The 16,589-nt window shown below is 48.6% G+C and overlaps 1 protein-coding gene across 2 annotated transcripts in view; it reads right to left on the bottom strand.

Moving 5' to 3' along the window:
* Positions 1 to 16,589, bottom strand: part of LOC137217415 (dehydrogenase/reductase SDR family member on chromosome X-like) — a 194,835-nt gene that overhangs the window by 27,489 nt on the left and 150,757 nt on the right. For both annotated transcript variants that reach the window (XM_067724211.1, XM_067724212.1), the window contains exon 5: positions 6,206 to 6,413. In XM_067724211.1, coding sequence (XP_067580312.1) covers positions 6,206 to 6,413 — 208 coding nt within the window. The remainder of the gene's footprint in view (positions 1 to 6,205; positions 6,414 to 16,589) is intronic.

Below are 16,589 nucleotides of genomic sequence, written 5' to 3'. Positions count from 1 at the left end.
AATGCAGGACAGCATATTTATAACATGACATCTCACCACAGAGGTGCCACAACCAACGATATACGAGGATGTGAAGACGCACTTATGAATAAAAGAGTGAAAAACTGCCCCAAAGTTAAGTTTGGGAAACTCAAACCAAGACAGCTATGTTCACAAGACAGGGCCGTGCCCATAATGTGTCAATGATTACTGTGTCTCCAAAGCAAGGTCAGGCTGAAATAACGTGAGCCTTAAAAAGTTAAGGATGGGACCTCCCTGGTGGCGCAGTGGTTGGGAGTCCGCCTGCCGATGCAGGGGATGTGGGTTCGTGCCCCGGTCCGGGAGGATCCCACATGCCGCGGAGCAGCTGGGCCCGTGAGCCATGGCCGCTGAGCCTGCGCGTCCGGAGCCTGTGCTCCGCAATGGGAGAGGCCACAGCAGTGAGAGGACCGCGTACCGCAAAAAAAAAAAAAAAAAAAAAAAGGTTAAGGATCTATCCATTGGAGAGGGACAAATGGTGTGTGCTGTGGGCTGAATTGTTTTCCCCCTCTTCCCATAACAGAAGAGGTTATGCTGTGGAGTCCTAACCCCCAGAACCTCAGGATACAACCTTCCTTGGAAATAGGGTCTTTACAGAGGTGATCAAGTCAAAATGAGGTTGTCTGGGTGGGCTGCGATCCAATATGACTCGTGCCATAAAGCAAACTCCAGAAGCTGGAGAGAAGCCTGGAAGAGACGGAGCCTGGGCGGGTTCCTCCCAGGGCCTCCACGAGGGACCCACCCTGCCTAGCCAGCCAACCTCGATCGTGGACTTCCAGTCTCCAGGACTGTGAGACAGTAACTTTCCGTTGTTCTAAGGAACCCAAATTTCTGGTCCTTTGTCATGGCCGCCCCAGGAAACTCATACAGTAACCACTGTTTTACAAAAGCAAAAGTTACTTGGGAACTGGCGGTCCAGTGGTTAGCACTTCGCACTTTCATTGCGTGGTCTGAGTATGATCCCTGGTCAGGGAGCTAAGATCCCGCAAGCCACACGGCGTGGCCAAGAAAGAAAAAAGAAGAAGTTACTTGGTACAAACCATAACAATGTGGACTTCGCTGATTTACTCCACTGAAGAATAGAGAAGAGAGAAAGCCAAGAAAAATAAGGAGACTTTTCTACGTTCAGAGGAAGTAAGCCCATAAGATGTGAGTTTCTTGTGGGGAGAGGAAGCCATGAGAAGAGTGTGCTTGTGAGGAACCCTATGAAAGTCCCCTCTGAGCTCTGGTCTGTAGCTGCACCTCTGTGGACAGAGCCACAAGACCCAGGGACACGCAACACTTGAACCCAAAGAAGCACCTTGGCTGGTGACACAGCACGTAGCCTAATCCTGCATCCCGAGGGTTCTGTTAACTTTGCCACTAAGAGCAAATCTTAATCTCTTGATCTCTTCCGAGGTCAAGAGTCAAGATGGGGGACTCGCTTTGGTTTGGGTCCAAGGAGAGGAGGTAGCAGGGTACCATTTTCCTAGCCGAGGGCAGCCCAGGAAACAGCTGCCTGCATTAAGAGGGGAGGGTCCAAGGACAAGCAGGACGAGCTGTCCCCGGGAGAGGTGCAGAGGGGTCTTCCCGTGCGGCCACCCTCAGGGCTGGCACGCAGCTGGGGCACCTCTGACGCAACCCCCGCAGAGGGTCCCTTGGGTCCCGAGGTGCCCATGGGTGCAGGAGGCTGAGCACGGAGACAAGTCAGGGTGCAGGGTGGGTAGACGACCGACACCACGGCACATCACCTACAGAATGCCTTGCCCACATCTGTGCCCCTGACGGTTCATTTCACGTGTCCACGCTCAAGTGTTTGGTCCAGTGCCAGTCTAGATGGTGCCAGGAAGTTATTTTTCAGAGGAGATGAACCATGAAACCAGTAGCCTGCGTGTAAAGCAGGTGAACCTCGGCCATGTGGGTGGGCCTCGTCCTATCAGGTGAAAGCATTCAGGGGAAAAGAATGAGGTTCCCCCAAAAGAAGAAGGGATTTGGCCTCAAACACCGCAGCATAGAAATGCTACCTAAGTCACCTAGCCTTTAGGTTCAAGACTACGACCTAAGTCACCTAGTCTTTAGGTTCAAGACTACAAATGTCACCGCTTCCCTGAATCTCTGGCCTGCTGGTCAACCTTGTCAGCTCCTCCAAGCATGGGAGGTAGTTTCTGAAAACAAGTCCAACTCTAGTGGGGAGCGGGAAGGGGGGGGCAATATAGGGGGAGGGAAGTAAGAGATATAAACTATTATGTATAAAATAAGCTCCAAGGGGACTTCCCTGGCAGTCCAGTGGTTAAGACTCTGTGCTTCAGCTGCAGGGGGTGTGGGTTCAATTCCTGGTCAGAGAAGCAGGATCCCACAAGCCACACGGTACAGCCCAAAAAAAAGAATTTAAAAAATAAAAAAATAAGCTACAAGGATATACTGTACAGCACAGAGAATATAGCCAATATTTTACAATAACTGTAAATGGAATAGAACCTTAAATTGTGACTCACTCTGTTGTACACCTGCAACTTATATAAATTATATAATATCTGTGGCAATTTTTTAAAAAAGATGCAACAGAGCTTTGTGCAGTTGATACCTTTAAAGAAAAGTCAGTCTCTCCCTCTCACATATACGTAAATTATAACTATACGTATAATTATAATTGCATAATTACATAAATATTGCAGATATATTTTATATCATTTACATATTATATATAATTAACTATTATAGATATACAAGTATTAAATAAATTCAATATAATTTTTTTACTTAAATAGTATATAGCTTTTTCACCCTCTTCCCACTAAATATAACTTTTTTTTTTTTCTTTTTTAACCAAGCTGTCCACTACATCACAAGTCTTGTTCACTGACTACAATTTTCCCAAGATTCCGCCCACCTCTTCCACTGGAATTTCTTCTGTAGGAGGAGGGACTGAGTGCAGCCGGGCAGAGGTGACAAGCCCTCTCGTGTGGAACAACCCACCTGGGTTTGGAACACTTCATGCTTTTACAAGTGATTTATGCTTGACAAGAACGCTCCTTACCCAAGCCAGCAAATCAATCTTGGCAATTAACCGTCATCACCAGCGGTGTCTACATCAGGTGCGAGCCAAGAATTCACTCTTTTTTTTTTTTTTACCCGGAAAGGCAGCATGTTTTTAACCCAAGTGGTTCTCAAATGTCAGCATGCATTAAGAGCCCCTCAGAGGGCGTGTTAAACTTCCCAATGCCTGGCCGCACACCCTGAGTTTGGCTTGTTTTGTTTTGAACACGGTTTTAACGTTTTAACAGTCTATTGTCAAGCCTTTAAAATAGAACAAGCGTGAGTTAGGCTCTTTTGGTTTTTTTAAAGGTAATTTTCTGTATGTTTATTATAGAATGAAAAGGCTGTATGTGGCGTGGTCTCAAGTGAAATATACACTATAAGGTATATATAAGATTTACCTGGAGGGGGCAGGTTGCTAGGAAATACCCTTTTATTGTCTTTTTAAACAATTTTGATGGCAGTAGAGTTGCTTTACAATGTTGTGTTAGTTTCTGCTGTACAGCAAAGTGAATCAGCTGTACGTATACCTATGTCCCCTCTTTTTTGGATGTCCTTCCCATTCAGGTCACCTCAGAGCAGTGAGGAGAGTTCCCTGTGCTATACGGCAGGTTCTCCTTAGTCATCTATTTTATACATAGTAAGATTTACAGTACTGTGGTAGTTTCAGGTGTACTACAAAGTGATTCAGTTATATATATGTGTATACATGTGTGTGTGTATACGTACATATATTTTGTCAGATTGTTTTCCCACCCTCAGAGTTTTGATTTCACAAGTGGTGGCTGTGTGGTCTGAGCATCTACCTGTATCATCCATCACTTCTCAGGTGATACAGATGCTGTTGCTCTGGGGACCCCACCTTGAAAACCACGGTCCTAAACGGTCTCATCCCCTTTGGATAACCATTTAGGGGAAAAAACGATAACAACGAGATGCCTTTGATGTGATTCGACATAGGAAACGTAAACAAATACAGGAGGGCAGTTATCACCGCTTCCTGACACACTCACTCCTGCGGGCCATGAGATTACTTCTCTGCAAATGTCAGAGTTTTGTGCGATGCCATAAAAAGCTTCATTTTAGAAAAAGGAAGCTACGGTGTACACATCTGCGTTCTCTCTTGCATATTTCTACACCCGTATTCAAAGGAGAAAAAGACAACGATATTCCTGAAAGAAGCGCCCCACCCCGTACACGGGTCCCCTTGTCACGATGCTGGGTTTTTTTTTTTTTTTTTTCAGTACACGGGCCTCTCACTGTTGTGGTCTCTCCCGTTGCGGAGCACAGGCTCCAGACGCGCAGGCTCAGCGGCCATGGCTCACGGGCCCAGCCGCTCCGCGGCATGTGGGATCTTCCCGGACCGGGGCACGAACCCGCGTTCCCTGCATCGGCAGGCGGACTCTCAACCACTGCGCCACCAGGGAAGCCCACGATGCTGTTTTTTACGAGCCGTGTGGAGTCATGCCCCCATCAGATGCAGGAAACACTTGGCGATCCTATACCCTCTGCAGACCCTGAGCCTGGACCCATGCGGATGAGAGAACCACTCTGTCCAAAGACGCCCCTTTGAGGGACGACTGGACCCCAGGAGTTAAAACACAGGGTGTTGAGTCCAGGGGGAGAAGCAGCCGCATTGCTGTGCGAGTGCTTGAGGCGACATTAGACTCTCTAGAGGCTCAGGGGCCTTTTCATTCTCTTCCTTGCTATGCACGCCCTGTGCGGAAAGCACCGGGTTGGCTCAAGGGCTACGCACGCCTACGTGCTGAGAAATAAACGGGGACAACTCAGAAACGGCAGCGAACGAAGTCAGCCCGTTAACTCCATCAGGACCCCAGAGCGCCCGTGACACCCATCCTGGCCCGGCTCAGAGGCCACGGGGCTGGTCCTCCACGAGACCCACACACCCTGAAGGTCTCCTTCAGCCCCAGCACAGGTGACCCACAAACTGGGGGCTGAAAGCCACAGGACTTCATCCTCCCCCAGTCCTGGAGGCCAGGCGTCTGAGACAAATAGCACAGGACAGCACTTATATGTGGAATCTAAAATATGACACACAGGAACTTATCTACCAAACAGAAACAGACTCACAGACGCAGAGAACAGACCTGTGGTCGCCAATGGGGAGGCGGAGGAGGGGAGGGGAGGGGGGAGGGGGAGGGGGAGGGGAGGGATGGACTGAGACTCTGGGATTAGCAGGTGCAAACTGTTACATTTAGGATGGATAAACAACAAAATGCTACTGTAGAGCACAGGGAACTCTACTCAATATCCTGGGATAAACCATCATGGAAGAGAATGCGGAAAAAAACGTATATATGTGTATAACGGAATCACTCTGCTGTACACCAGAAATGAACACAACATTGTGAGTCAACTATACTTCAATTAAATAAATTTTTTTAAATATATGCTTCTCAGTTTCCTCAAGTGTAAAATGACGATAATAATAGGATTTACCTCAAAGCATAAATATAAATAGACTGATATGGATGTGTGAGTGCCAGTTAGCAAACAATTATTAATACGGGCAGACCTCACTTTACTGCGCTTCACCGATACTGCATTTTTTTTACACACTGAAGGTCTGGGGCTGCCCCGCGTTGAGTAAGTCTCCTGACGCCGTTTTTCCAACATCATTTGCTTGCTCTGTGTCTCTGTGTCACATTTTGGTCATTCTCGCAGTATTTTAAACTTTTCCATTATTATTCTATTTGTTACAGTGATCTCTGATCAGGGATCTTGGATGTTACTACTGCAAAAAGATTATGACTACCTGTAGGCTCAGAGGATGGTTAGCCTTTTTTAGCAATGAGGTATTTTTTAATGAAGGTGTGTACACTGTTTCTATAGCCATGATGCTATTGCACACTTACTAGACTACAGTGTAGCGTAAGCATCACTTTCAGATGAACTCGGAGCAAAAAAATTCGTGTGACTCGCTTTACTGCAGTATTTGCTCCACTGCTGTGGTCTGGAAGCGAACCCGCAGCATCTCCCAGGTCTGCCTGTGTTAGTCAACACAGCTTTCACCTCGAGACAGGTTGATTCACAAACGTTTGGGGGTGTGAACCGCCATCACCTGGGACGAGCACCCTGCCCAGTGCGTCGTGGTGACGGGTCACCCTGACCGTCCTGGCAGCACTCGAGACCCCTGGCGACTGGCACCCACCTGCTCTGAAGGTCGTCCAAGTTCAGTTCCCCGACGTAGTGTGTGGCTGAGGACACGGTCACCACCCTCGCGCTGCAGCCGGGGGCACCCGACTCCCGCAGGGTGTCCAGGAGGAGGTTGGTCAGCAGGAAGTGCCCCAGGTAGTTCACACCAAAGTGCTCCTCAAAGCCGTCCTCGGTGGTCCCCTGCGGCACCATCATTACACCAGCTGCGGACACAGGAGGGTTCACGGACAGTGAGATGGGAGGAAATGGGATGAGGATGGCAGGAGATGGGAGGAGGCGGGATGGGATGAGGTGGGGGGAGGTGGGATGGGAAGAGATGGGATGGGATAAGGTGGGATGGGAAGAGATGGGATGGGATGAAGTGGGATGAGATGAAGTAGGATGGGATGAGATGGGATGGAATGAGGTGGGATGGGAAGAGATGGGATGGGATGAAGTGGGATGAGATGAAGTAGGATGGGATGAGATGGGATGGAATGAGGTGGGATGGGAGATGACATGGTTTGGATAACATGGGATGAGATGGGATGGAATGAGGTGGGATGGGAGATGAGATGGTTTGGATAACATGGGATGAGATGGGATGGGAGGAGATGAGGTGGGATGAGGTGAGATGGGATGAGGATGGAAGGAGATGAGATGAGGCTGGATGGGATGGGGTGGGATGGGGTGGGATGAGGTGGGACGGGGATGGGATGGGATGGGAGGAGATGAGGTGGGATGAGGTGAGATGGGATGAAGATGGAAGGAGATGAGATGAGGCTGGATGGAATGGGGTGGGATGAGGTGGGACGAGGATGGGGTGGGATGGGAAGAGGTAGGACAGGATGGTGGCGCTGCCCCCCAGGTGGATGGGGCACCTGCCCAGCGCCAGTAGGGTGGCTCTGGTCCTGGCTGCTGCCCCACCTTCCTGCCTCAGTTTCCTGCTCTGTACACGGTGGGGAAGATGCCAAAAGACCAACAAGACCCCTTCCTGCTCTCAAACTCTGCCCTTCAACGGCCCGAGCTTGTAAATGATGGGAAAACAGCAGGACCCCCCAGAAAGTGAGACAGTCCTGAGTCACCCAACAGTGTCCCCCGGGCAGATCACTGTTCTGGATGGGAACAGCCATCCGCAGATGCCAGGGGCCTGGTCTGAGGCGGGGGCAGCACGGCTGGGACACCAGGGGGTGACGCTATCCTATGGTCCACAGGCAGGTGGACAGAGCACTGATCCCCAAACTCACGTTGCCACGGCAGCCCCTCACTCAGGTGAACCCCACAAGTGAATTCATCCCTCAGGCGCCCTTTGGGGAACTGCAGGCCCCAGCAGCCAGCCCCTCGGCCATTGGTCCATAAACACATTTGTGAAGCATATCCTGGGGCTCCGTTCGTTCTACCCGTCAGTTTGGGACACCCAAGCCTGCCCTCCGGTGGGGGGCAAAGGTCACCTAAATCCCTGTCCCTAAGTCCCTCCTACAGAGGCCAGGACACAGGTGATGGGCAGAACACATGCCCGGCCCATATGGTTCCATCTCCTAGAGCGGCCAGCAGGCTTGCACGTGTGTTTGTCTATGTGTATGTCTAGATGTGTGTGCGTGCTGCCTGCCTGTGTGTGTATTTTATTTGTGCATGTAATTCTGCATGTATTCGTATGCTTACTCTAGATGCATTTGTATATGTCCATGTATACATGTGTATCGCGTATATGTTCATATGTATTTGCACACACGTGCACACGCACACATTTATACACATCCATGTTTATGCGTTTGTGTGTTTGCATGCACATGTGTTTATAAATGCCTATCAACTTATGCATGTTTTCTTTTGCATATATGTCGTATGCATGCCTATGAATTTGCAGTGCGGATGCATGTATATGTACTTGCATGAGTGCCTGCATTTGCATAACATGCATATGCATGTACATGTGTACATATTTGTAAGTATATGAGCAGTTATTTGCCTATGTGTAAGTGTTCACAGTCAACTATGCATTTGCACATGTGTTTATGTGTAATGCATGCATACGTGCATTCCAGTTGTATATTCGTCCACATAGGCTTTTGTATTTACATATATATTTGCATTTTCAAGTTGTTTTGCATATATGCATAATTTTATACACATACGCATATATATTTTTGCATGTGTGTATACATGTGTTTGTACTTGCATGTGTATACACTTCTCTGGGTATATGCATTTACATATGTGTATATGTTTGTGTTGATATGTTTGTTTACATGGATGTATACACATATATTTGTATATGTATATGTACATTTGTATGTGGCTGTATATACATTTCTATATGTAATTCTCTGTATATGCATTTGTATATGTGTTTGTTGATGTGTGGGATTTTTTTTTTGTTTTTTGGGGTTTTTTTTGCGGTACGCGGGCCTCCCACTATTGCAGCCCCTCCCGTTGCGGAGCACAGGCTCCGGGCGCGCAGGCTCAGCGGCCATGGCTCACGGGCCCAGCCGCTCCGCGGCATGTGGGATCTTCCCGGACCGGGGCACGAACCCGCGTCCCCTGCATCGGCAGGTGGACTCTCAACCACTGTGCCACCAGGGAAGCCTGATGTGTGTGTATTTTATATGGATGTATTCGTATATGTATACATATATATTTGTATGTGCTTGTGTATGCATTTCTACATGTAATTCTCCATGTATGCATTTGTATATGTGTATGTTGATGTGTATTTTATATGGATGTGGATTTCTATATGTATATTTCTGTATTTGTATATGTGTGTGTATATATATATTTGTATGTGCCTGTGTATGCATTTCTACATGTCATTCTCCAAATACGCATTCATGTCTGAGTAACTGTATGTGTGGACAGTTTTCCCAGCTGCACTGCAAGGCCCCTCCCGGGCCACACAGGCCACACTGCACGTCCCTCCACACTCAGGTCCCGGGTAGGTTTCACGACCCCGTACATCCCCACTTCAGGTTCTGAGGTTCCTGAGGCAAGAAAACATCTGATTCAGGCTCTGGCTTTCACAGAGCCAGCCAAGTGCTCTCGGTGTTGCAAGGTGGTAATATTAAAAAAACAGAGCTGTAGGGAGGCTGCGGGCTGACGGCAGCTTCCACAGACAAGGATGGAAGAGGAACCGTGACGGAAGATGGGGCTCCAGACGCAGACACGAGAAGACGGGGAGTTCAGGTGTGTGGTGTCTCACCTCACACGCATCCTGGCCACACCTGCCTCTTCCCTCCACACCCAGCTCTCCCCAGAAACCTCCGGACTGCGGAAAGTTTATCCCCTGCGCTGATGACTTTCAAACATCATGACTGTGGCACAGCATGGACGGAGGCCACAGACACGAGAAAAACGAGCTATACGTGTCTTAGGCACTCAGCGGAGTGTGTGTTCAAATATACCTACAGCCACTAAAATTCGATGAACAAAACAGATTGGGAGTTTGGGACTGACAGGTTCACACAGCTACATTTAAAATAAAATGCCTTTCCATTAAAACAACATAAAGAAGAAGTGGCTTGGCAAAGTTCACACAGCCAGGAAACTATAGAATTAGGTCAAAGGATGATTTTATTTTTAACTTTTATATTGGGGTACAGTTGATTAACAATGTTGTGTTGGTTTCAGGTGTAGAGCAAAGTGATTCAGTGACACATATATGTGTATCTATTCTTTTTCAAATTCGTTTCCCATTTAGGTTACTACAGAACTAAAACCCATTATTTTAACTCTAAACCCTACGATTCTCTTTTTCCCCGGGACCATCATGTAACCAAAACTAGGTTTTCTCAGCTACAGACCTACATGCTCCAGCATGTCTGGTCTCTAAACTTGTGTCGTTCTGAGATGAGACACTTTGTTACGATTTTCACAGTCAAATGAATTTGTTGAGATTACATGATATTAGGCTCAAAAATATTCTAAAATGTTGTCTTGTAGTCAATAAAAAGTAAGGTATAAAAAAAAATGTTTCTGGACTTCCCTGGAGGTCCAGCAGTAAAGAATCCACCTTCCGGGCTTCCCTGGTGGCACAGAGAGTCCGCCTGCCGATGCAAGGGACACGGGTTCGTGCCCCGGTCCAGGAAGATCCCACATGCCGCAGAGCGGCTGTGCCCGTGAGCCATGGCCGCTGAGCCTGCACGTCCAGAGCCTGTACTCTGCAACGGGAGAGGCCACAGCAGTGAGAGGCCCACGTACCGCAAAAAAAAAAAAAAAAAGAATCCACCTTCCGACGCAGGGGACGTGGGTTCGATCCCTGGTTGGGCAACTAAGATCCCACATGCCACGCGGCACGGCCAAAATAAATGAAAACATTTTTTTAATTTGAAAAATGTTTCTGAAGAGCATGCCAGGGTGCCGTTCAGAAGTCACCCAGAAGAAACACAGGCTTTTTGGTTGTCACGTGGACATAAGGTCTGGCATTTAGAGAAAACGCACGCACTTCCCTGGTGATGTGTTTCCTTGATCGCCCAAGTTAGTGGGACGAAGCTAGACCAGTGAGCTCTGTCAGTGCCTGCAGCGCAGGCAGCCCTCAGCGCAGGACAGACCCGTGCATCCAGGGCACCTGGCCGATGTGAGGCTGGTTGAAAGGGACAGCAGCCTCCAAGCAGCCGGACAACCAGCCTGCACATGCGTCTGACACCCGTTTCCTCGGGAGACGAGTCTGTGTCGCATTCCTCAAATCCTGGCAGCCTCATGCACTTTGCTGTCATGAGTCGAACGCAGTGGCAGTGACAATGTCGTACAACGTCCAAGGGCATATGCTCAGAAAGACCCCAGAGCTTCCGGTTTTCAGAACTCTGTCTCTCTGGGCACAGCCAGCTTCACTAGAGAAGGCTGGCAGTTCTGAGATCACTATTTTGGTGAGGAGACCGCACGTGGGGATCTGGTCGACCAGCTCAGCTGAGGCCAGGCGACGGGCAGGACCAGTTTCCCGCCACAGGAGAAAGCCACCCTGGACGTCTGGCCCTGGCTGACCCGTCAGACAACGGCGACCCAGGTGCAACCCCATGGGAGGACCAGAGTGATGACTGCCTAAAATGCAAGCACAATGGTTATTCTGACAGCAGCACTGCTGACGATAGCCAAGACTCGGGCGCCACCTAAGTGTCCAAAGACAGAGCAATGGATAAAGATGTGGTGCATGTATACCATGGAATATTACCCAGCCAGGAAAAAGAATGAAATAGTGCCGTTTGCAGCAACGTGGGTGGACCCAGAGACCATTATACTCCGTGAAATAAGCCAGACAAACACTATAGGATATCACTTATATGTGGAATCTGAAAAATACAACCCACTAGTGAATATAACAAAAAAGAAGCCGACTCACAGGTACAGAGAACAAACACGTGGTTCCCAGCGAGGAGAGGAAAGGGGGGAGGGGCAGGATAGGGGAGGGGAGTAAAGAGGAACAAGCTATTATGCATAAAATAAATAAGCTAGAAGGACATATGTACAGCACGGGGAACACAGCCAATATTTTATAATACCTACAAATGGAGTATAATGTTTAAAAGTTGTGAATCGCTATATTGTACACCTGTGCCTTATATAATATTGCACATCCACTGTACTTCAATAAATATAAATAAAAAATAAAAAAGGGGAGCCACTAGGATGGGGGAGTGGTCTGTGCACGCTGAAACGGTCAAGTCCAGGCTAGAGAGCTCCACCTCCTGGGACAAACTGGCAGCCACTAGACATGCCCTTCCAAGGTCAAAATCCATTGGAAAATGCCCCACATCACGGAGCAGGGGCATTTGAAGGGGATATGGGGTGAGCAGGAATTATGGCCTGAATCTGGGGGTGTTAACCCGCGGCGACTTCCCGGCTTCCACCTGGTGAGTTGAGGGTAACATTATATAATAAAAGGAAGCTGGTGGTGGTTGTTACTTCCTTACGATGGTCTTTGATTCCTTGGACGTTGACAGCAGAGAAAACAGCCAGGAGGCTCGGGTCAGCCAGACATTGGAACAGCTGCACCGACTCTGGATGTCACCCCGCTGGGGCAGAACAGCCGGACTCATCCGTGTTCATGTTCGCCAGGGCACCCGTGGTCCGGTTCGTGGTGACCTGAGCTGAAGGGCAACCCCTCCCCGATCTCCTTGAGGCTGTACCTATTCCATCCGCCCCACTCCGTGTTACGTATTTCCTAACGAGAATGTACAAGACAGGACATGTGCAGCAATGACGCAGCCCTGGGGACCTGCCAACACGGATCGTCATTGCATACAAGCTCTGCTGACAGATTCTAGCAGAAACTCACTGACCCCGAGCAACAGTGAGGATGCTCCGGGCACAGCACGAGTTCAAGGTGAGCTGGGAAATCATCACAGTCATCTGAGCAAGGTCTGGGCGGAAATAGCATCGTTGGGGAAAACATATTTTTAAAGCAACAGCAAGGACATCGCTGCCATGCACACAGCTGCCCACCCACCGTGTTCCAGAAGCATCTAGCCCATCCTGGGGTTCATCGAAGCTGTGTGAGGGCTACAGCCCCTCGGAGGCTGGACCCAAAAAAAACTCCCGGGGTCCCTGCCCACGACTAAGCCCACGATAAACTGAGATGCTGAGAATAATCACGCCGGTTTCTTTTTTTTTTTTTTTTCAAGGTGGACCATTTTCTTAAAAAGTCTTTTATTGAATCTGTAACGATATGACTCCTGTTTTATGTTTTGGTTTTTTAGCCACAAGGCCTGTGGGATCTTAGTTCCCTGACCAGGGATGGAACCCACATCCCCTGGATTGGAAGGCGGAGTCTTAACCACTGGACCACCTGGGAAGTCCCTGGTTTCCATTTTTTAAGCAAAATGTCCTAGACAGCTCCCTGGGTAGCAGATCTAACTGCAACAATATTGACTGAACGTCTGGCGGGTGCTGAGGGAGAGATTTTAAAGGTTCGCCCACGTCGCTGCACTTGTATTTTTTAAATGGATAAAGGGACGATGTCATGTCAGGGCTTCACATGGTCATCCTCGTTAGTGACCCTCCGTGAAAACAGCAGCCTCTGCGAACTGACACACAGGAAAAGAAGCCGTAAAAAATATCTGCTAGGGACTGCCCTGGAGGTCCAGTGGTTGGGACTCCACGCTTCCACTGCATGGGGCACGGGTTCGATCCCTGGTCTGGGCACTAAAATCCCACAAAGCTGCACAGTGCACCCCCAAAAACATCTGCTCGTTGGTGGATGGATTTGACTGGTGAGTGGACACACGTCTGTGGCCTGGAATATCTCAGCGTCACAGGTGGCTTCTACACTTTGTACTTGTGTTTTTTAAAAATTTTTCGGCTGTGCCACACAGCTTGTGGGATCTTAGCTCCCCGACCAGGTATCGAACCCGAACCCTGGCAGTGAAAGCACAGAGTTTTAACCAGTGCACTGCCAGGAAATTCCCCCACTGTTTTTACTTCTATAGATAATTTTTGCCTTGCATAGAAAAGCCAAGCCACTCGTCTGGAGGATGTTTCCAATCCAAAGAAAACGTATACGTTTTGTATCCAAGAAACGATAACGTGTACTGTCTGCACTTGCCTGCTGGGATGTGGGCAGACTCTCTGCACGGTTTTCGTGCTTTTCTAATGGATACTGGCCTGTGATGCTTGTTCATGGAGATGTATCAAATGTCTTCTTTCCTGTATATTTCCATGCTTAGGTATTTCTAACGTTTATTTTTTTCCCCGTCTACTTCCATACACAGTGACGCACCGTGAAAAGTAAATGGCGTGAATGATATGTATATTATTATTCAAAATAAAGTCTTTCACTTAAAAATAAACCATGCGTTATTCCTTATAGAGAGGGGAAAAAAATAGATGTGTCCCAATCAGGAGAGGATGAGAGAGAGTTATTTGCCTTACGGGGGAAAAGAGAGGGGCAGGGAATGAGAGAGAGAAAGAGAGAGAGAGAGAAAGACAGACAGAGAGAGAGAGACAGAGAGAGATAAAGACACAGGGAGGGGGAGGGGGAGGGGGGAGAGGGGGAGAGGGAGGGGAGAGGGAGAGAGGGAGACAGGAGAGGATGAGAGAGAGTTATTTGCCTTACGGGGGAAAAGAGAGGGGCAGGGAATGAGAGAGAGAAAGAGAGAGAGAGAGAAAGACAGACAAAGAGAGAGAGAGAGACAGAGAGAGATAAAGACACAGAGAGGGAGAGAGGGAGAGAGGGAGAGAGGGAGAGAGGGAGAAACAGAGAGAGAGAGAGAAGGGTATATTGTAGCTGGTGCCCAATGGCTACATGAAGGTTTAAGTCCAGAACACGAGGAACATCTTAGAAAACTCTCGCAGACAATCCACCATCAGTCCAGGGCTGACCACGAAACCTGCCTCCAGAGCTGGGGTCTGCCGCAACTTTGGAATCCAGAGACTTTACCATCAGTGGAACTAAAAACGCAAAAGTAAAGACGTCTGGAAGCAGGCAACCAAGGCAGTCAACAGAGGAACGCAAAACTGTTTGGAAAGAAGGATAGAAGATTCTGGAAAGGGGACGAGGGTTCTGAATCCACCTACACAACGCGACCAGGAAAGGAGGTGTCCATGTGTCTCGGGGAAAATCTACAGATGGAGGGAAGCCTGTGATCTGAGGCAGGACCGGGGGTGGCCATGAACCCAGGTGTTTGTCAGTCCAGCAGGACCCGCGTGCTGGGGCTGAGTGCTTAGGGGTACTGAACACAGTCACATCCTGGGCCAGTGAAAACGTCGAGCTTCAAAGAGCACATGAGTGTGTCCCAAATCATCCTTAAGTCAATGGAGAAAACACTGGCTAGAGCATCACGTGGACAGGTCCAAAGGTCACCCTCGTACTGTGTTTCCAATACTGTCATCTCCCTGTCACCACAGAGGACAGAGCGCCCCATGCCCCATGGCCACGGCAGAGATGCCACCGCTTACTGAGGATGTTTCCCCAACGAGCAACTATTCGCACTAGAAATACGCCCTGGGGACCCGCTATAAGCACAGCCAGGACACCTGGGGCCAGGGGATCGGAAACGCCCAGCTCTGTTAAGAGCTCCTGTGTTGCACTGTTTCCAAAAAGACATCAAAGTAAGGCAGCAGGAGCGTGCATCCTCTCGGGGAGGGTGCATCAAAAACAGAATCTCCCTCCCACCCAGAAAACCCTTCTGAAAAGGAGACAATTTTATCATTGACTCACTGTGAAAGCAGAGGACAATCAAAGAAATTGCAAAGACGAGAGGACATGTCACCCTCTTATACAGCAAAGTGGCTAAAACCCATCCCATTCACAGTCTGAGGATAAAACTACTCCATCATCACAAAGTCTATATATAATAGACGCTGGAGAGGGCGTGGAGAAAAGGGAGCCTCCTACGCTGTCGGTGGGAATGTCAGTTGGTGCAGCCCCTTTGGAGAACAGGATGGAGGTTCCTCAGAAAACTAAAAATAGAGCTACCAGAGCTACCAGCTCCAGCAATCACACTCCTGGGCATATATCTGGACAAAACTCTGGTTCGAAAAGACACACGCACCCCAATGTTCACAGCAGTGCTGTTTACAATAGCTAAGACATGGAAGCCACCTAAGTGTCCCTCAAGAGAGGAACAGATAAACAAGATGTGGTACGTAGATACAATGGAATATTACTGAGCCATAAAAAAAAAGAATGACATAACACCATTTGCAGCAAGATGGCTGGACCTAGAGATGATCATACTGAGTGAAGTAAGTCAGACGGAGAAAGACAAATATCATATGATATCACGTCTATGTGGAATCTAGAAAAACAGTAGAGATGAACTTATGTGCAAAGCAGATACAGGCACACAGATGTAGAGAAGAAACTTATAGTTACCAAGGGGGGAAGGCGGGGGATGCATTGAGAGATTGGGATCGACACGTACACACTGCTATATTTAAAACGCATAACCAACGAGGACCTACTGTAGAGCACAGGGAACTCTACTTAATACTCTATAATGGCCTATACGGGAAAAGAATCTAAGAAAGGGTGCGTACGTGTATCACTGATGCCCTTTGCTGTACACATGAAACTAACACAACATTGTAAATCAACTGTACTCCCATAAAAATTTTAAAAAAAGAGCTCCTGAATTAAATGCTGGATGCATTTGGGTAATTAGAAAACCACTGCATCTTTGGACCCACTTCCTGGATGCTCAGCAAGGGCTTTGGAAGAAGGAGGCCCTTGAACAGGGACACGGGATGGGCAGCCTCCTGTACTCCTGTGGCACTTATGGAAGCCGGGTCAATCACGCCCAACAGCCCTGCGAGCTCCACCACCAGCAGAGGAGCGTCCAAGTGTCTTCTGCTCCCAAAGGCAGGAGGAGCACCCCGGAAAGCACGACACAGCGGGAAACGGTTCCCTCAGGGAGACACAAACCCCGGGAGAGAAACAGAAGGCGCTGACGGTGGTCCACACATATTCA

Source organism: Pseudorca crassidens, chromosome X (assembly GCF_039906515.1).
Source record: "Pseudorca crassidens isolate mPseCra1 chromosome X, mPseCra1.hap1, whole genome shotgun sequence".
In the NCBI taxonomy this organism is placed as follows: domain Eukaryota; kingdom Metazoa; phylum Chordata; class Mammalia; order Artiodactyla; family Delphinidae; genus Pseudorca; species Pseudorca crassidens.
This window is presented reverse-complemented; position numbering and strand designations above follow the sequence as displayed.